The sequence below is a fragment of the Agaricus bisporus genome, assembly GCF_000300575.1.
Source record: "Agaricus bisporus var. bisporus H97 unplaced genomic scaffold AGABI2scaffold_8, whole genome shotgun sequence".
Classification (NCBI taxonomy): Eukaryota; Fungi; Basidiomycota; class Agaricomycetes; order Agaricales; family Agaricaceae; genus Agaricus; species Agaricus bisporus.
The window spans coordinates 1,666,754-1,686,802 of NW_006267371.1; the positions used below are offsets into that span (position 1 = coordinate 1,666,754).

Here is a 20,049-nt window from a genome sequence, read left to right on the forward strand (position 1 = left end):
GGGGTAGCCCGGGGGTGGCGGGGGAAGGGGGAGTAGGGCTGGGGGTAGGGGAGGACATTGGGCGGGTAGGCGCTGTCGGGGGCCTTTGGCGGGTCGGCCATTTGGGCAGCGGGGGAATGGCCGAGGCGGGGCAGCGCGCAAAACTACAACTCCGATCCCCGGCAGCGAGGGCGAGAGAGCGACCAACGCAGATCTTCGCACGTGCACATCTCGTCACCCAAGAGGGCCCGTGCGCAACAGCCACCACCCACCACCCCCCGTCCACCGTCGTCAGCACAGAGGCGCGAGTCCGACAGTGGCGGGCAGCTGCCGGCAATTCAGCCAGGATCTGTTCTCCGCCCAAACTAACACACTCCGCTCGCTCTCCTAAGTATAGGCCTCGCTTGGTTTCTCAAACAAAATGTAAATGGCTCTTTCTCTTCCCCCAGAGCTCTGGCTCCTCGTTTTCTTGCATCTAGACTCGCTCTCGCTCGCTGCCTGTGCCTGTCTCTCCTCCCGCTTTCTCCCCCTCGCACACGCCCGTCTCTTTGCCCATGTCTCCCTCCTCCCTCGCCGCCGTCCTCCCGCGACAGCTCTCACCTCTGTCTTCCCAGATGCTTGCACCAAACTCCTCCATCTCTTGTCCACGTCCCCCTCACTTGCCCACCATATTAAACGTCTCTCCATCATCGATGGAACTCTCTTTCCCTCCCTCGCAAGGCGAGACCAACTCAACGGTGCACCCTGGTTTCTCAAAACGTCTCCTCACGTTCTACATACTCTCTTTCAAAAACTAAATATCCACTCTCTCGACCTCGTCTTTCCAGACGGTCCAAAAGTCTCTTGGAACCTCATCCCTCAAGACATCCGCCGTTCTCTCTTGGCATCCTCACCTCACCTCCATTCCCTCTCTCTCCATAACCTTTCATTCGACACACCCTCAACCCTCATTTCCACACTCTCTCACAGCTCCATAACTCATCTCACTCTCCATAACATCAAACTCTATCCGGATCTACTCACTGACTACTGCCCAGAAAAGAACCAGACGTGGTCTCGGCATGCCAAGTCTTTCCCTCATGACCCACCTCAATCACTCTCTTTAACTCATACTTTGGAAATGCTTTGTATAAGCTCTGATCCTTTGCACCAAGATCCGGACACGCTTCACCTCCTGAGCTCTTTATTCGCTCATTCCTCTACTCGAACGGTCATCCGTTCCGAATTTGCATAAAGTTGAACTATATCGTTTTTTTTTTGGGTTAACATGCGCTTCATTGAACGTTTGGATTACGTTTCAATTCGATACCATTTGTATATCTACTTGCAACGCACTTTCTTTTGTAAATATTAGCCATTGACGACTTTTTTTTTTGATACCCGCATGACTGGATTCGATTTTTTTGTATTCATATCGATTGTACATTGGAATGGAAAATTCTATGGAAATGCCCAATTCCATTAGAAGCGACTTTGGATTGCGTCGTCTTGCTACTACCTCACCTTAACCTCGAAAGACAAAGGACAAGTAAATGTTTTTCCAGCCGTTCTTGGCGTGTACGAATTTTTGTGTCGGTTATCAAATTCGTCGATATAGATTTAGCTACTGCGGAAGGACTTGGGAAGAGCTTCTTTCCGGAATTTTTTTCACTGTAGTACTTTCCCATATGTTTATTCGATGAACAGTTTATTGTATTTTTGCGTTCATTTTGTGTTGATTTTCTTAGGTACGCTGCTTATAAGCAATCCCTGGTTTCTGGACCTAGTGTATGGCGATTTATGGGTACTAAATCACACAGAGTACGTTGAGCGCTTCGACTTCGGTAAGCGATTTCCACTCCCGACATTAACCGAAAGTCATACACGCCAGCTATAACTTTATATTCTTCATATTCGCGAAAAAAAAAAAGAATCGCGTCGGCTTCATGTATGGGGATTATCTCCTCGTAGTAAACGAGAATTATATGCCTGTGGAACTTAGTGAATTGGGAATGTGTGGGGTGATTACTGGAGTATTGAGAATTGGCGAATATTATTTATTTATTGTATTTGTTTGAGGATGCGGTATGAAGTTTTAGGGAGGCGAAACCCGAGGGGGTATGAGATTGGTTGTGGAGAAGAAATTTGTTGAAAGTTTAGTATGCCTTAAAATTCGTTGTCGATGTAATATGGCTTGATTGATCAGACGGTCGTAGAAACACAACTTGATCACATCAACCTGCACAAAGTTTCAAAATGATAACTGAAACGAACCCACCAACGCATTATTCTAAGCACCCAAATTCGGCTCAAGTCTCATTCAAAAAAAAAAAAAAAACCCCCCATTTCTGACAGCTCAGAACCATTAATGCCACGTGTTAGCGTTTAGTTTAGTTTGAACCCTTTCCAACTTTAAGCAAATAAATGAGGCATGCTTGGAAAGACGTTGCCGCGCAATAACAAAGTAAGCGGGATGGTCTTTTGATCATGATCATGATGATGGTTGCACTTCAAACAGGAGGTATTTATAATGGCATCAAGCTCAAACCACGCAACAAATTAATCCATGCCCCAAAAGTGGGCTATTTTTAGACGGTCGTCTATCTGTCGTCCGGGTTACGATATATGGAGTCTAGCCATAAGTTCGTATAAATCGCGAAAAATGAGACCAATGGGCCCGGGCTGTTGTATGAAGGGATACTTTCTCATTCCAAGTGTCTGTTAGTCTAGACTCTTATAATCTTATCTATGCAATTGTTGATCCATTATTGGGACGCCGGCTTCATGAGCGTTGTGCCCCCAAACTTTTGCCGCACGTCTGCCGCCATCGAAGGTTGTTGTCCTGTGGAGTGATCCCGGAACGTGGCGTAAGCCTGGGTAGCCTAAGGGTATAAATACTGCAGACTTCTAATTCTTCAACTTCCATAACTACTTTTCTTTCACCCCTTTTTCACCCCCCCTCGCCCCCTCACCCCACTCCCCTTTCTTTAGGCTCATCCTTCCCTCCACCCTCAGATCGCATCTTCTACAAACGATGTACTGCTCATTCCCTACTATGTTCACTAATATCTACTTTGTCGCTATCGTTCTCTTGACGACTTTGACTGGTGTCAGTCATGGTGCACCGCTTAACGTGTATGCACCGCCTTTGATAACCCCAGCGGAAGGTGCTGTATGGATAATTGGAACTAACCAAACTGTGACTTGGTAAGTTAGATATATTCTGCTTCCTATCCAGCGCCCTTATAGCCGCATTTCTCTTTTTTAAGGGATACTTCTCGTCCTCCGACCCAGATCACCCAGCGTAATTCGAGACTTATCCTCTCGAAAGGAGGCCGCTTGGACGTCGGTACGTCTTTTATTCTCTTCTGTTCTTTTTTCCCCCTTCTGATTGTTGCATATTTACATTTTTTGTTTTCTAGACCACCCGTTGGCTAAAGATTTCGATATTATGGATGGTCAACATACTGTTACCGTTCCCATCTTACCTGTTGGTGACGATTATCAGCTCATTCGTAAGTCAACAACCCATACACACTCCCGAATCTAACAAAAACATGAATCAGTCTTTGGCGATTCAGGAAACGCGGGACCTACGTTTTCGATCCAGGCCGCTCCCAGTCAATCTTCCGCTTAAAATGCGCCTTCTATAACAAACGTGGCGGTTTAATTTTGTTTCATATTGAAAACGATATTTGACAGGTTGATGTGACATTTTTGGACACAACTGATTTGAACGGACTATAGTTTGAAATTTTCGTGTTGTTACAACATACGGACTTATGGACTTGGTGATTTCACGAACGCTTGTTATTTGGATTTTGAGTGTAGCTGTTGTCGGTTTGTCGGTAGTTACTTTTGTGCTCTTAATCGCATGTCCTCTCGTTTAGCGTTAAGCGTTGGTCACGTAACGCATGAGGAGCAAGCCTTATGGGGGGATGAGCGCAATCAAACTTGTGATTCAAACAACAATCAGTAAAAGGAACATATACAATTTCACACTTTTTTAATAGTCCGTCTTTTACAAGGGCCACTGTTGATCCCTGTCCGTCAATGGAACATACTGTGCTCATAAGATTAATTTTTGAGCGTCTTTCATAAAGGTTGTTTTCATACTCACGGAGACGCCCATAATCTTCTTAGTAGTAATTTTACCATTCTCGTCCTTGTCGATTTGTTCGATGTATTGCGTATAAGTCCCAACGGGGATAAACATACGGCCAGGAGAGGCAAGCTGGTCGACGAGTTCAGAAGGCAAAGTGGGGGCAGCAGCACCGACGTGTATTGCGTCATAAGGACCTGTCATCAAGATCAGCGTGAAGTGCCAAGACGTGCGGAAGTAATTGTCTACTGCGAACCACTGCTTGGATACCCTTTTCTTCCATCCCCTGCCACCATTTCAATTTCCTTCTTTGCAAGTGCCTCGCCAAGCCCGTCTGCATTCAGGTTCTCTATAGACCGATCGACTAGCTCAGGAATATGGTCTATCCCAACTACCTTGCCTGTAGGACCAACAAGCCGGTGGAAAACGGCCGTTAGATAACCTGATCCACTTCCCACATCGAGAACTTTGGCTCCTGGATGGAGAAAAGGGAGTAAATATTCTGAAGCATAGGCATGCTGGGGGGTAAATACGTCAGTTGACTCCGCGGAGCAGTAACCAGTGCGTGTTCTGACCATGTGTGGTGCGCTGATGGTGACGCCATGCCCGATTCCCCTACCAGCGTCGCTGGTGAGCCAAGCCATGCTGAGAATCTAAAACAGACGCAACTGAGGAGAATCCTCATAGGCACTAGCCTTGTGCAAAACGAAGTCGGCTCGATCCGTAAGCGTCATCGCCTTCAAAATCAATATCCGTGAATAAGGGCCCCGAAGAATACGGCGACGATAAGGACTCTACCTTGGATACCCGGTCGGACTTGAATATTCCGCTCTTAGCCATGTTGACAATAAGCTCGGAGTTGGTCTTTCCTGAGCAACGCCAGGCCATGTTGAGGGCTGTGGAAACTTATATACTGCGGTGCAAAAGTAATTAAGAGCTCGTCAGATTGGTGTCGTGACTGGAGCCAGTGGAGAGCAAGTCTGCTTCTGCAAGAAGAGTTCACGTTCTCGTCTGCTTCGATGCCAAGGAGGTCTGCGAAGAAAGCTGTCGACTAGCCTCGAGATAACAAGAAATGAGAAACGGGACATGACTTAGCTTTTTTCTGGGACTTGGCGTCTGAGGCTGTGACGGATAATGTGACTCAACTGATCGGGTGGCAGTGCATGTGTGGTGAAGGTGGAACATCCCACTGCAGTTTCCGGCAATTTATTGAATAATGAATATTGAACCGCAGGAGTATTTATGGCGGAGTGTACTTTTTCTTTCCCTACTTCAAACCAGCACAATCCGTCGCTCTTTCGCTCTTTTTGCTTATGATCAAATCTTCTGCGTCAACGGCTACACCGTTTGGCTCATTGCTCCTCGTCGTCTTTAATGTATGTGGCCACGATTATATGCACCTCCACTGCTCATCTCATGATCACCCTCTGTACAGTCCATCCTCGAAGTTTTCGTTCTTTGCCTCGCCGGTTATGTTCTGGCGTATCGCGGCATCCTCGACAAGAGAACTCAGAAGGTTCTTTCATTTCTCCCTTTCTTACCTATCAAGCTCAACAAAAAATTTCTTGCAGCGCCTCAATCGTCTCAATGTCTCATTGTTTACCCCGGCTCTGCTCTTTTCCAAAGTAGCATTTTTCTTGACACCCCGTACGTAGTTTTGATTTTTCTTTTTGTCGTGTCTTTCGAGCACTGACCCTCAAGCACAGAGAAACTACGCGAGTTATGGGTTATCCCAATTTTTTTCGTCATCGTAACAGTCGCCTCCGGCCTCACGGCGTTTGTTCTCGGATGGTTACTTCGGTTAAAACGTTCCCAGAGGTACGTCATATATGATGATTATCAAAAGGGGATAGTCGACGAACGTGCATGTTGGTTTGTAGGAGTTTCGCGATGGCGGCCGCCATGTTCATGAACTCGAATTCACTTCCGATCGCACTCATGCAAAGTCTTGTTGTAACCGTTCCCGCTCTAAGATGGGACGCCGATGACAATACGGACGCAATGCTCGGCCGGGCTCTAACTTATCTGGTTATGTATAGTACCCTGGGAATGATTGTAAGTCGTGTCTATCAACATCAACTTTATCCCCTTTTTAACCATATGCGGTGCTGTGCAGGTTAGATGGAGTTATGGTGTCAAATTGCTCTCGGCCGCTGACCCGGAGACCGCCGAGACCGAGATTGAAGAAACTACACCACTTCTTGGGGAAAACGCGCATGGCAGACAAAACAGTTATCCACACACGGGTGAACCTGAGGATGTAGATGTCTCAAGATTAGGCATTCATCACTGTACGCCTACCTTCCGCCGACACATCACCTACTATAACTCTTTCCCAAACTCGCCCAATTTATCTCGCACCGATTTATCTCAATATGAACCTACATCGCCCAACGATGAAGATCAACTTCCTGGTTTCGATCATCGACCGGAGGTTGGGATTTTTGGAAAGATTCGAAAATCTGTTCTCCATGTTTTGAAAGCGATCCACGTTTTTATGACTGTCCCACTCTGGGCGTCACTAGCCTCCATCGTCGTTGCTTGTGTTCCGCCTCTACAATATTGGTTACAGCATAGTGCCCACCCGCTCAATGGTGCCATCTCCTCCGCTGGAAATTGCTCAATCCCCGTCACTCTGGTTGTCCTGGGTGCCTATTTTTATCCCGAGGCACCTGAGTCCGAAAATAACACGCCGAAACCTCCTCCCTCGATGCTCGCGACAAATCAATCGACATCAACATTAGCCAGCCTTGGCAGAGGATTATTTGGAAAGGCTAACCATGTAGAATCCTCAAACCCCCCTAGAAAGGCAGCAGCGAGGAAAGGAGAAACAAAGACTGTCATTGTTTCTATCATGTCAAGGATGATCTTGACTCCGTTGACACTGATGCCTCTAGTCATATTCTCCGCCAAATATGATTTCCATGCTGTGTTCGAAGAGTATGTATTTCGATCACTCTCGCCAATCCTAAACTGATTATTTGCCGAAAACACAGCCCCGTCTTCGTCGTCACCAATGTTCTATTATTGGCTTCGCCTCCCGCAGTCACGCTGGCACAAATCACACAAGCCGCATCTGGTGATGCATTCGAACGACTTATATCCCGCACCATTTTTTGGTCATATTGCGTAGTCACGCCGCCGACTACGATTCTCTTTGTGTTGCTAGGTCTCGTTCTCTCGAAAATTTAGACTTAAGAATGCTTTAGACTCTCGATATATGACTGTTGTTATCGCTGGCGTTGGCCTCATGGGTTGTAAAAAATACTTCTCTTTTTTTTTGGCTTGGACTGTATCTGCGCATGTTCTTTCTTATATGTTTTAGATAATTACAATATCCACTTTCTTGTAGAATACTGTCAATCTATCCGTTGAATTGTTTGGCTCCTCAGTCGTTTCAATATACCTGACTAGCAAAATAGTGGAAGTTAGAAAGAAATGAACCGTATGTCTGTTAGCGGTTTATCTCAAGAAACCGAATGCGACGATTCGGATATAAGGAACTCTTTAGATAGCTCAGAGGAAGATGATACAGACAGTAATAATCTGCCTTAAGATTATTGTTGGGTTGGTGCCAAGAAAGGCTCGAGCGTGTGACATCAATCTCAGGCCGTCCTTTGAACTCTCCACCTCCCTTAACTATCGCCGTTTCTATAGGTTGTTACTTCGCAATCATGCCCACACGAGATACTGAATCCAAAATCACGTCTCTTCCTCCGGATGTCCTGATCTCTCTCATGAAATTTCTACGCCCTCTCGACTTGATAGCTCTTCGACAAGTCAGTTTCCAAATTGTTTTTGTCTATAATATGTGTCAACTTCTCTTTTTCATCCACCGTAGACTTGCCGCTACTTATATGAAGCAAATAATCGACGTATTGTTTGGATTACGGCGCTGATTGATGTCTGTGTCGAAAACGATGTATTCCTTCCCACTTTCCCGATCGACGTCATGACCACTGAGCAATTGTTGCGAGCTGCTACCTCACCTTCAAGACTTTCCGCGTTTTTGAGGAGAAATCATGAAAAGACATTGGTTCCTACAGTTCACACGATCCTTGGCCTTGAACTATCGGAAGGTGATTTTACTACAATGCTATATCTCGTTCCCGGAGGACGATTTGTTGTTTTGTTATCATTGAGAACACTCCAGCTGTGGGATATAGGCGGTGAGAAGAAGCCGATCGCGTCCTGTTGTATGGGACGGTACGAGAACTCTACCATGTCTGTACAGCCTACGAAAGACGGTATGGGTTTACAGGTGGCGGTTGTAAGTTTTATCGAACATTCCACACATCCATATTCTAAGTGAGTTGTACATACATGCAGTGTCCTCGCTTATTACTAATTGTTTCCGGACAATGGAAGACACGACACGCGGATTTCTATCTATCAGATCTTCCCTCTGGACGGTGAGCCTAGTTTCAGTGAAATTGCTGTGTCAAATGAAGTAGATGACGGCAGATTCACGCCACTTATATCTGGTGACCGCTTGGTGATAAAAGTTGAGAAGCGGAATCAATGGCATTGCCTACTGGTGTGGGATTTTCTCAATAATCTATGGGCGATGTGGGATGGAGGAAGGCCATTTAGTGTAAGTCGAATGAATTGTAAGTAAGATGCTCTCAGTGCGGCTGACGTTTTTTCCAAGGATGTGCTCATTATGTGGGGAGTTGTCCTAATATTGAAACACAAGGATGTGTGGGCGTTGGAACTACGAAACTTGGAGCCTCGGGGTTCGTACCGGAACCCTAGTCCAATTCAGATGGAGGAAATGACTGTTGATTTCCTACTATCACAGGAGACTAAATCCCGCATTACAGGAGCGTCGAGTGACCTCCCGAGCAACCAAATGCAGGAAGTCATCATCGACTTAATTTCCAATATCGACCGGAAATCAGGACAGTCTGTTGTACAGCGATCTAAAATGGCTGCACAGACATCAAAACAAGCAGAAGAACCTTCCCTGGTATTCCAGCATGTTACACCCCGAGACTTTGACATCCGATGTGGGGCGATGCAGTATCGACTCTCGGAAGGTGATCTAGTAGGATACTTCCTGAAGCCGGACTTGAATGAAGCTGCAAAACGTCACCGTCAGTTAGTACTATCGATAATGTCTCATACGGAGAGCGACTCTTTTGCTTTTTCGAAGCCACATTACAGAGACGGTAGAGGGGATTGGGATCTTCCTTCACTATGCCCAATTTCTGGGAGAATCTGCTATTTGATAGAAGACGAGGAGAAAGAAATCGTCGTCGCAGATTTATGCGGTGAGTATTAATATAATCTATACACGCGATTTTCGTTCTGACGATATATCAGCAGAAACCTAACGTTCAGTGATTGATCAAGTAGAAGCGTTTAGAGACGTGAAGATTCTAGCTTTGAGGTGTGGCCTTTATTACTCCAACCTGTGAGGGTCCCAATATAGGGCAATCCGCATGGGCTGGACTGGCCCACAACCCTTCTACGCATTGCTGTTCCAGTAACATATCAAGATCACCGTTGTATATTCCCGCCTCATTCGCTTCTCTTCCGCCCCGAGTTACTCAGGTGACTGATGTACGCTATACTTTCGAACGACTTATATCTCGCACTATTTTCTGGTCGTATTGCGTAGACACACTGCCGACTACGATTCTCTTTGCGTTGCTAGGTCTTGTCCTTTCGAGATTTTAGACTTGAATGCTTTAGACTTTCAATAGTTGACTTCCGTCGTCGTTGGTGTTGGTCTTATGAAACGTAGGAAAAAATCATTTTCTTTTTGTAGCTAAACTGTCACCTTGAGGCGTGAGCTTGAGGACTCTAGGGACATATTCATATTCTACGTTGTGTGGCTCGCCACTTGCGTTGGGCTCCTCGGTCATTCCCATATACTTATCTGGCAGGCAAAAAATGGAAATTTGAAAGAAACAAGTCCTATGCTTATTGGCGATTCATTTTGAGGATCCGGATCGCGACGTATAAGTGACTGTTGTTAGGCAATGGGTGAGCCTGTGACATCAATCTCACGGTCGTCCTTTGAACTACTTCCAACTCAAGTATCGCAGTTCCCTGGCAGTTTCCATCGTTGTTACTTCGTAATGATGCTAACACGGGATACTGAATCAAAAATCACGTCTCTTCCGCCGGATGTCCTAATCTCTCTCATGAGATTTCTGCACCCTCTCGACTTGATAGCTCTTCGACAAGTCAGTTTTTAAGTTCTTTGTTTCTATAATAAACTTCATTCTTTCATCCCCCTACTAGACTTGCCGCTACTTATACGAAGCAAATAATCGACGTATTGTCTGGATAAAAGCACTCACTGATGTCTGCGTTGAAAATGATGTATTCCTCCCCACTTTTCCGATCAACAGCATGACAACTGAGCAATTGTTGCGAGCTGCTACTTCACCATCAAGGATTTCCGCGTTTCTGATGAGAAACCATGAAAAGACACTGGTTCCTACTGTTCACACAATCCTTGACCTCGAACTATCGGAAGGTGATTCTACTACAACGCTATACCTCGTTCCTGGAGGACGATTTATTATTTTGTTATCATCGAGAACACTCCAGCTGTGGGATGTAGACGGTGAGAAGAAGCTGGTCGCGTCCCATTGTATGGGACGGTACGAGAAGTCCACCATGTCTATGCAGCCTACGAAAGACGGCATGGGTTTACAGTTGGCGATCATAAGCTTTTTCAAACATTCCACACATCCATCTGCGATGTAAGTTGTACATACATACACTGTCCCCGCTTATTACTAATTGTTTTGGGACAATGGAAGACGTCACACGCAGATTTCTATTTATCAGATCTTCCCTCTGGACGGCGAGCCTATTTTCAGTGAAATCGCTACATCAAATGAGGTAGTAGATGAGGGCGTACTGACACCACTTATTTCTGGCGATCGCCTAGTAATAGTGGCTAGATTGCCTAATATACAATGGTATAATCTGCTGGTGTGGGATTTTCTCAACAATTTATGGGCAATGGGGGAGAGAGGAAAGACATTTGATGTAAGTCGAATGAATTGTATCTATGATCAGGAAGAGATGCTCGCCAGTGTGGCTAACATTATTTACAAGGATGTGTTCATAGTGTCGGGCTTTGTCCTACTGTTGAAGGACGATGACGCTGCGGTGTTTGAGCTACGAAGCTTGGAACCTCAAGGTTCATACCGAAAACCTAGTCCCATAGTTATGGATGAAATGCCTATTGAATCCCTACTATCGCAGGAGACTATGCACCACATCATAGGAACGTTGAGCGAATTCCCGTGCTTCAAGTTGCAGGACGTCATCATCGACTTAATATCTGATATCGACGTTCTACAGCAATCTAAAACGGCCTCACAGACATCAAGACGAGCAGAAAAACCTTCCCTGATATTCCAGCGTGCTACACTCCAAAGCTATGAAATCCGATTTGGGGCAATGCAGTATCGACACTCGGAAGGTGATCTAGTAGGCTACTACCTGAAGCCGAATGAAGTTGCAAAACCTCAGTTAGTACTATCGATAATGTCTCATAAGGAGAGTGATTGTTTTGCTTTTTTGAAGCCACACCATAGAGACGGTAGAGAGGATTGGTATCTTCCTTCACTATGCCCAATTTCTGGCAGAATCTGCTATTTAATAGGAGACAAGGATAAGAAAATCGCCGTCACAGATATATGCAGTGAGTATCAATATGACCAGTAAACGCAATCTTCGTTCTGACGATTATATCAGCGGAGACCTAAACATTCAGTGATCGATGAAGTAGAAGTGTTTAGAGTCTTAAAAATTTTAGCACTGAGGGTGTTGCGAAGGTCTTACTATAGGGCGATCGGCATTGGCTGGACTGGCCCACGAATTTTCTACGCATTGCTGTCTCAATGTATCAAGATCACCTTTGTATTCCCAACCGCTTCAGGTGTAATGTACGCTATTCTTTCGAACGACTTATAACCCGCACCATTTTTTGGTCGTACTGTGTAGTCACACTACCGACCGCGATTGTCTTTGTGTCGCTAGGACTTATCCTTTCGATTTAGACTTGAATACTTTAGGAAATGTAAAAAATAACCTTTTTTTTTTGTAGCTTGGACTTTATCTGCACATGTTTTTTTTACATAGTCGAAAAGAAACAGTTTGAGTCGAGTGACTATGTATGAGTCTATATCTACTATTGAAGAGTAAATATGACTCGAAAATGAACTCGGTAATACAATTGATGACGGTCGAATGACTGGAAATAGATTTGAGTCATAACACGTATCGCGATATATAAGTAACTGTTGTTGGGCAATGGGTGAGTGTGTGACGACAATCTCGCGTCGGTTGTCCTTTGAACTACTCCTAAGTTCTAACTATCGCAGTCCCCTGGCATTTTCCGTCATTGTTATTTCGTAATGATGCCGACACGGGATACTGAATCAAAAATCACGTCTCTTCCGCTGGATGTCCTGATCTCTCTCATGGGATTTCTGCGGCCTCTCGACTTGATAGCTCTTCGACAGGTCAGTTTTTAGCTTCTTTATTTCTATAATAAACTTCATTTTTTCATCCCCCTAGACTTGTCGCTACTTATACGAAGCAAATAATCGACGTATTGTCTGGATAAAGGCGCTCACTGATGTCTGTGTCGAAAATGATGTATTCCTTCCCACTTTCCCAATCGACGGCATGACAACTGAACAACTGTTGCGAGCTGCTACTCTACCTTCAAGGTTTTGCGCACTTTTGAGGAGAAATCATGAAAAATCACTGGTTTCTACTATTCACACAATCCTTGACCTCGAATTATCGGAATATGATTTTACTATAAGGTTATACCTCGTTCCCGGAGGACGATTTATTGTCTTATTATCATCGAGAACACTCCAACTGTGGGACGTAGATGGTGAGAAGAAGCTGGTCGCGTCCCATTGTATGGGACAGTACAAGAATTCCGCCATGTCTGTACAGCCTACGAAAGACGGCATGGGTTTACAGTTGGCGGTTATAAGCCATTTCAAACGTTACATACTTCCGTATGTGGTGCAAGTTGCACATACAAGCACTGTCCTCGCTTATTATTAATTGTCTCCCGACAGTAGACCACACGACGCGCGGGTTTCTATCTATCAGATCTTCCCTCTTGAGGGCGAGCCTACTTTCAGTGAAATCGCTACATCAAATGAGGTAGTAGATGAGGGCGTACTGACACCACTTATTTCTGGTGATCGCCTAGTAATAGTGGCTAAGTTGCCTAGTGTACAAAACCTGCTGGTGTGGGATTTTCTCAACAATTTATGGGCAATGGGGGATAGAGGAAAGCCATTTGATGTAAGTCGAATGAATTGTATCTATGATCCAGGAAGAGATGCTCGTCAGTGCAGCTGACATTATTTGCAAGGATATGTTCATTGTGTCGGGCTTTGTCCTACTGTTGAAGCTGAGGGATGATGACGCAGTGGTGTTTGAGCTACGAAGCTTGGAGCCTCAGGGTTCATACCAGAACCCTAGTCCCATAATTACGGAGGAAATGCCTATTGATTCCCTACTATCACAGGAGACTATGCTTCACGTTATAGAGACGTTGAACGAAATCCCATGCTACAAAATGCAAGACGTCATGATCGACTTAATCTCTGATATCGACGTTCTACAGCGGTATAAAACGGCTGCAGAGACATCACAACAAGCAGAAAAACCTACTCTGGCATTCCAGCATGTTAGACTCCAAACCTTTAAAGTCCGACCTAGGGAAATGCAGTATCAACGTTTGGAAGGTGATCTAGTAGGATATTTCCTGAGGCCGATTGGAGCAACAAAACGTCAGTTAGTACTATCGATAATGTCTCATAAGGAGAGGGATTGTTTTGCTTTTTTGAAATCACACCAAGGAGACGATAGAGAGGAATATGAATATCCTTCAGTATGTCCCATTTCCGGCAGAACCTGCTATTTAATAGGAGTGGTGGATAAGAAAATCGTCGTCGCAGATATATGCGGTGAGTATTATTGATATAACCAGTAAACGGAATTTTCGTTCTGACGATTACATCAGCGGAGACCTAAACGTTCAGTAATTGATGAAGCAGAAGCGTTTAGAGTCTTAAAGATTCTAGCACCGAGGGTGTTGCGAGGGTCTTACTATAGGGCAATCAACATTGGCTGGACTGATCCACACTTCTACGCATTGTCTTCTCAGTAATATATCAAGACCACTTTTGTATTCCCATCTCAGTCACTTCTCGTTTCCACTCCGTTCCGAGTCCACTTCCCATCGTGCATTACCGAGTTTATTATTGTTGCGCTGATTGGAAAATCACTGTCATTCAACAATAAGCCACTACTACTTGCGGCTCCCAGTGGGAGAGGGTCCACATGTAAGACTTCAAATTTCATACAATTTGATTTCTTTAAGGAGTAACGAGTTAAAACTGTTCAGATGGTTTTTCTTATAATGGCGGACACAATTCTTGCCACTGATTTCAGACGTACCGAGATATGGGCATCAGTGACTCCCGCATCTATTGACCGAGTACCTCCGACTAGTATGTTCAGGCCTCCAGAGATTTTGGCCATGATTTCTACGATTATGAGAAAGGTGCGGAACATTGGGGTGTTATATGATTGGTTTGGCGAGATCCTATCTTGGACATATTTGACGAGTCTTAAGGGTTCGTCAAAGGCCCTATGTTATTAATAGTACGAAGGATACCTTCCTATCGGGACCCTACAGAATGTCCTCGCGAGCGCCATCTAGCAAATCTGCCAAACATAGACCTCTGCGTTTACTTAAAATCGAATTATCTCGATATTTGCAGGTGGATCGATTCGTATTGTCATATTCATGCTACGAAAGCGATCTGGTGGGATTTGATGTGTCGGGAGGAGGTTCTTTCCATGTATCTGCTTTCGGGCAGGCTGTTTAAAGGACAGTTTGATGTTAATTGTTGATACCCTTGTCTGACCCCTTCTGACCCTTAGAAGCCCTTAGACTCGACCTCGAGAGTGGAATGGATAGAATACTGATAGAGATAAGCAGTGATCGAGGGTGCTGGTAATCCAAGGCTCCGAATACAAAGGAGTCAAAGTCTCTGATAGCTGGCACGTGATTATACGATAATCACATGAAATCACATGCGGTGGTCTAAGTATAGGAGCTTAAATACGCCCACTGCAGCTGCAAATTTATCTTCATCGCCCTCTCTGTCTTACAGCCATGTCTGCTGGCACTCTTGCGCACGATATTCCAGCGCCTCCCCAAATCACCGTCCTCACCCGGGTCGCCTCGATTCCCCTCGTATTGTCTTCCCTCGAGGCACTTGATCAGACCTTGTCTTCAAACGCATACACACGCTCTGTGTATCCCACCGCTAAAGGACTTTCTTCGACCGCATACAAGTATACAGAACCTATCCAACTCCGTCTTGCTCCTATTATCACCCGTGCGGACTCGTACGCCAACAAGGCCGTTGATTTCGTCGAGGCTCGCTATCCTTACCCGTTCAAAGCTAAGCCAGAGGAAGTGACCGAATATGTTCGTGAACGCCGCCAGAGCGTTGACAAATCATTTGATGAAAATGTCAAGAGCCCTGCCCTCCACGCTGCGGCGGGAATCGATCAGGTACTTTTATTTCGTTTCGTTTGGTATAATACTCAATCTTTGATCCTTTAGCGATTTGCGCCTATCGTGGATTACCTCGAACGGGCTATTAGCAGCATGAAGAGTCCTGACGGACCTGGACCTTCGGCTCCTGTTGCCAAATATCAGTACCAGCGGGCTCTATCTCTTACCAGACAAGCTTATGGATATTCAAACGAACAAATCAAACAAATCCATGCTCATTCAATGATCTTGTGAGTTATTCATGAAACATTTATACAAGTCTACCCGTTACTGATAGAATACATATCAAGGCAACGCGCCACAGAAGTCGCCCATTCCATCTCCACATCTGCCTCATCCTCAATCTCACATGTGCAAGCTCGGGTCCATAGTTTATCGGATACCATGGTTGCCGAATTACATAAACTTCAGGCGTCCACTGTTTCACTTTCAACTTCTCTTCAATCGAACTCTGCCATCGCATCCGCCGTCCATTCTCGTCTCCCATCTCACGTTCAACAAGCCTTTACCGAGGTTTCGCATTCCATTTCCTCTGCTGCTTCGGATCTATCTTCCGTTGTGAAGGCTAAAGACATTCCATTACAAGAAAAGGTTTCCAAGATTGGATCTGAAGTTCGCGAGCGCATCCTCCCACTTCTTGGCAGGGTTACGGTGGCTGTGGGTGACGCCACCCATCTTAAGGCGCATGTCGCAGAAAACGGAAATGGAACCAATTCGCAAAAAGTCGAAGAGCAAGACGTTGTCGAAGAGAAAAGAGTCGGGGCAGAGGCAACCAAAAGGGATGAAGTAGTTGATCAGGCGAAACAGTGAAGGCCTTTAAACAAAGTCCCGGTCCACGTCTTTTCAATGACCACACACATCATGCATCGTTCATTACTATCTCTCGATCTCGGTTTCAGCCTTCAGACAAGTTTCGCACCTTATGTAGGCATTCATAGACACTACTTCCTCTTCTCCCGGCTGTTTCTTTCAGTTTTTTTGATAGACATGTCCCTCCTCTTTCTGCACCTACCTCGAGAAACCCACATATGACCACGAGAGCGTTTAGTCTGACTGTTGATAAGATTCTTCTTTTGGGTCGGACGTTGAAACGTTGATCAGTGACGGGGTGTCTCACATAGCGAAAAGCCGGAAACGAAGCACATTACACTCAAAGTATAAGCAAAGACAATGGCTACATATATAATATATGTAAGGAAGAATTCGAAGCTTGTAGCATTCATACTAGTCGGTGGCAGAATATCCTATGGATTATTCTGCTATGTCCCTCTGAGCTGACCATATATAGGAGACAGATATACTAATTTAAAAGGCGAAAAGAAAACGAACTAATAAACAGATTCGAGCGTCCAAGAGACAAATCCATGAAGCACCCAGATAGGAAGAAATAAAATACGAAAGAGGGAGGGATTAAGCACAGTTCAAAGATCAAAACGAACATACTTCATCACCGCGAGCAGTGATTTCACTTCCAACAAATGAAAACAAAAACATAATTCTCCAAAGCCAAAGAAAAACCTGCTAACCCAAAATCTTCGGCACAAATTTTCTGCCAAGAATCTTGACCGGTTTAGTCAGTCCACCAATAGTGGCCAGAACAAAAGCCAAAAAGAAGTATTTGCCCCACCATTTTGTAGCGCTACCATTCGCCATAGCGTTATTGGTTCGTGGAGGTCCAGTCGGCCGGGGTGGTAAAGACTTCAAAATGCGTTGTGAAGCTTTGATTGATTTATCCTACAAAAAATGGTTTGAAAAATAAAGCGCGTTTTTGAATGTTAGACAAGTTATGAATGATGCTGAGAACAAGGTGACATACGGTGTATGGAGGGAAGCGGAATCCGAGGATTTTATCAAGCCTGTGAAACATGGTGAGCGAAATCTTTAATACAGGAGGGTATTACGATGTGAATTTGGCGCACCAGCCTGGTGAATCCAGCGAAGCTCTTAGATGTGTGAACATATCAAAGGTGTATTTTCCAGTATGATATCCACCTAATAAACGATTGTGTCAGTGAGGTGGACGGCAAGGGCGAATGATCCAGGGGACTCACTCCCGCTGGGACCTATTCCGCCAAATGGCAATCCCTCAACTAGAACAGAGTTGAGTTTAACTAGTTGTTATCAGGTTACGATGGAAAGAAAAACGTACTGCCTGGTTGGATGACAACTTCATTAGCGACAGCAGAGCCAGATTGCGTCCTGCTGAAGACTGCGAACAAGAACATATTCTTAGTTTATAGAGTCTGATATAAGACGACAATAAGAAGATACCTTTCTGCTTGTACGCGGCATCCTGCGAGAAGACGTACACAGCAAGTGGGTGATCGTTACTGTTGACATATGCTATAGCTTCTTCAACGTCCTTCACAGGGACAATAGGAAGAATAGGACCGAATATTTCCCTAAGTGGTGTATCGTAAGACGATGGGTCCATGATTAATATGGAGAATCTTACTCGTTCATCAGGGAATCATTGGTAGGGACGTCTTTGACGATGGTAGGCGCAATAAACTTCGTAGCCTCGTCCATCTCACCACCTATCACTATGGTTCCTTTGGTATTATCCAAAAGTCCTTTGATTCGATTGAACGCTTGCGGAGTGACCAAACGGGAGAAGACTCCTGGAGTAGAGACGGATTCAGGATAGAATTTATCCATACTTTAAAGAAATGCAAATTAACAACTCGGAAGCAATAAAAGGGTAGATGTATGCGCGTACGAGTTTTTGAGTGCGTTGACAAACTTGTCTTGGACCTCCCTGGGCACGAGAACGTAATCCGGTGCAGTACATGTTTGGCCGGCATTGACACATTTGCCCCAGAGTATCCTCTTGGCAGCAAGTTCAATGTCACAGTTCGGATCAATAAAAACAGGCGATTTGCCTTGCGGGAATTTTAGTACGTACAAGGATAACGATCACAGAGAAGGCCCCGCACCTCCAAGTTCTAATGAAACAGGCGTAAGATGCTTGGCGGCTGCTGCACTAACAATACGACCAACTCGGCCGCTTCCAGTATAGAGAACTGGGAAGCGAAAGAGCGCAGTCAGAATACGACATTACGCTACATAATAGACCAACACGTACTATGATCCCAAGGTAGATCCAACAATTTCGTGGTTTCGGGAACGCCACCATTCACAACCGCAACCAACTCGGGATCAAGATATTTTGGAATAAGCTCAGCAAATAGCGAGCTAACATGAGGAGTGGACTCTGAAGGTTTCAATAAGACGGCATTGCCAGCTGCGATGGCACCGGCCTATGAAAGAAAGAAGTAGCAACGTTAGAGTGAGATACGTGCAACTGTGGAATGAAGAGGCGCACCAGTGGACTCATACACAGCCAGACGGGGTAGTTAAAAGGACTGATGATAAGGACGACGCCCTTTGGTTCTTTATAGATTACGGGCCGCATGGCAAAGCCATTAATAGAGAACGGTGCTCTCTCTGTCTTAGCCCACTTGTCCACCCCAGCCCATGCGTTACGTGCGTCCATCATAGAAGGTCCAATTTCGAGGCTAAATCATGGCAAAGAACGTGAACCCGTGAAAACTACAAATTTACAAAACTTTGGGGCGTACAATTGACTTTCGAGTGGTGGTCTTCCCAAATCCGCAGCTAAAGCCTCTTCGAGTCGTTTGACATTGTCTTGGAGCATATATGCGAGCTGGAGGAGTTGATATTTGCGATACTCGATGTTTTTTGTCCTTCCTGAACGGAAGCCATTGCGAAGTGTAGCTTGTATCTGGGCGTAATCCATTGGTTAGTATACCATTGACAGTGTGGTTTCATATGAAGAAGGATATAAAGAGTTGACGTGGGTATTCTTTCGAAGCCTTTGCGGCTTACCGTCGCTATTCCGCCCAACCTCTAATTAAAGAACGACAGCGAGAAAACACATGGCGACACGTCGGTCACGCAGCACAGTCGAAGCAATAGCTCACCTTTTCAATTTCCTCTACAGGAGTATACTTGAGGTCAACCATAACGTTGTATAAGACTTTGATGAAGAGGGAAAGAGAGAAAGGACCGGAATCGCGAAATGCGCGTAGAAATCATAAGCCAGCCACTGCTCCATTTGTGTATCCAAAAATATAAATAGGAGTCCTATTATAGGACAACCCTTCTTCCAACATAATATTCTACCCACGACCAGCTCACGAGCTCCCGAGAGTCGTTCGACGTTCACTTCTTCGTCGTCAAGGCTCTGTAAAATTTCCTACTCCAACAATGCTCCTCCTTGGACCCTCCATAAAGCCTTTTTTCGAGCAAAAGGGGTTTATCGGATCCTGCTGACATCTGGCCCCAACTTGGCCGCCAGTATGATAAATGCGGTTGTGGCACTTTTGGCCACTTCTTAAAAGTTGACACTTCCCTGCATACCGATCAAATT

General features: G+C 45.2%; 9 protein-coding genes across 9 annotated transcripts; 6 read left to right on the forward strand and 3 right to left on the reverse strand.

Annotated features, from left to right (window-relative positions):
• Window positions 1-408: 408 nt before the first annotated feature.
• On the reverse strand, window positions 409-1,216 carry AGABI2DRAFT_194324 (hypothetical protein; the record flags this gene model as incomplete). Its single annotated transcript, XM_006463456.1, has 1 exon — window positions 409-1,216. A coding segment is annotated over exon 1 (261 nt), but the record flags the coding sequence as incomplete, so codon positions are not given.
• Window positions 1,217-2,921: 1,705 nt separating this feature from the next.
• Window positions 2,922-3,881, forward strand: AGABI2DRAFT_137899 (hypothetical protein). Its single transcript, XM_006463457.1, has 4 exons — window positions 2,922-3,165; window positions 3,228-3,307; window positions 3,381-3,473; window positions 3,525-3,881. Exons 1-4 carry the CDS (start codon window positions 3,014-3,016, stop codon window positions 3,593-3,595), a joined length of 396 nt encoding a protein of 131 aa, XP_006463520.1. The 5' UTR covers window positions 2,922-3,013; the 3' UTR covers window positions 3,596-3,881.
• Window positions 3,882-3,979: 98 nt separating this feature from the next.
• On the reverse strand, window positions 3,980-4,948 carry AGABI2DRAFT_73780 (hypothetical protein; the record flags this gene model as incomplete). Its single annotated transcript, XM_006463458.1, has 6 exons — window positions 3,980-4,021; window positions 4,079-4,257; window positions 4,317-4,578; window positions 4,636-4,675; window positions 4,730-4,797; window positions 4,859-4,948. 6 exons carry the CDS (start codon window positions 4,946-4,948, stop codon window positions 3,980-3,982), a joined length of 681 nt encoding a protein of 226 aa, XP_006463521.1.
• Window positions 4,949-5,309: 361 nt separating this feature from the next.
• Window positions 5,310-7,289, forward strand: AGABI2DRAFT_187099 (hypothetical protein). Its single transcript, XM_006463459.1, has 7 exons — window positions 5,310-5,436; window positions 5,496-5,576; window positions 5,632-5,707; window positions 5,767-5,878; window positions 5,941-6,115; window positions 6,177-7,000; window positions 7,057-7,289. The coding sequence occupies exons 1-7, from the start codon at window positions 5,374-5,376 to the stop codon at window positions 7,250-7,252; spliced, it is 1,527 nt and encodes a 508-aa protein (XP_006463522.1). The 5' UTR covers window positions 5,310-5,373; the 3' UTR covers window positions 7,253-7,289.
• A 993-nt stretch (window positions 7,290-8,282) lies between these two features.
• Window positions 8,283-9,396, forward strand: AGABI2DRAFT_120336 (hypothetical protein; the record flags this gene model as incomplete). Its single annotated transcript, XM_006463460.1, has 4 exons — window positions 8,283-8,368; window positions 8,429-8,654; window positions 8,712-9,333; window positions 9,386-9,396. 4 exons carry the CDS (start codon window positions 8,283-8,285, stop codon window positions 9,394-9,396), a joined length of 945 nt encoding a protein of 314 aa, XP_006463523.1.
• A 1,297-nt stretch (window positions 9,397-10,693) lies between these two features.
• Window positions 10,694-11,796, forward strand: AGABI2DRAFT_120337 (hypothetical protein; the record flags this gene model as incomplete). The annotated part of the gene is made up of 5 exons (XM_006463461.1): window positions 10,694-10,779; window positions 10,840-11,071; window positions 11,141-11,559; window positions 11,626-11,732; window positions 11,786-11,796. 5 exons carry the CDS (start codon window positions 10,694-10,696, stop codon window positions 11,794-11,796), a joined length of 855 nt encoding a protein of 284 aa, XP_006463524.1.
• A 651-nt stretch (window positions 11,797-12,447) lies between these two features.
• AGABI2DRAFT_144813 (hypothetical protein) lies at window positions 12,448-14,098 on the forward strand (the record flags this gene model as incomplete). Its single annotated transcript, XM_006463462.1, has 7 exons — window positions 12,448-12,555; window positions 12,611-12,765; window positions 12,865-13,068; window positions 13,132-13,363; window positions 13,395-13,854; window positions 13,993-14,031; window positions 14,055-14,098. 7 exons carry the CDS (start codon window positions 12,448-12,450, stop codon window positions 14,096-14,098), a joined length of 1,242 nt encoding a protein of 413 aa, XP_006463525.1.
• Window positions 14,099-15,192: 1,094 nt separating this feature from the next.
• AGABI2DRAFT_208371 (hypothetical protein) lies at window positions 15,193-16,580 on the forward strand. The gene is made up of 3 exons (XM_006463463.1): window positions 15,193-15,653; window positions 15,705-15,886; window positions 15,947-16,580. Exons 1-3 carry the CDS (start codon window positions 15,249-15,251, stop codon window positions 16,464-16,466), a joined length of 1,107 nt encoding a protein of 368 aa, XP_006463526.1. The 5' UTR covers window positions 15,193-15,248; the 3' UTR covers window positions 16,467-16,580.
• Window positions 16,581-17,177: 597 nt separating this feature from the next.
• On the reverse strand, window positions 17,178-19,642 carry AGABI2DRAFT_73831 (hypothetical protein; the record flags this gene model as incomplete). The annotated part of the gene is made up of 13 exons (XM_006463464.1): window positions 17,178-17,390; window positions 17,473-17,512; window positions 17,576-17,648; window positions 17,708-17,746; window positions 17,806-17,865; window positions 17,928-18,058; window positions 18,112-18,315; window positions 18,376-18,538; window positions 18,593-18,679; window positions 18,742-18,916; window positions 18,982-19,174; window positions 19,238-19,401; window positions 19,601-19,642. The coding sequence occupies 13 exons, from the start codon at window positions 19,640-19,642 to the stop codon at window positions 17,178-17,180; spliced, it is 1,584 nt and encodes a 527-aa protein (XP_006463527.1).
• Window positions 19,643-20,049: the final 407 nt, after the last annotated feature.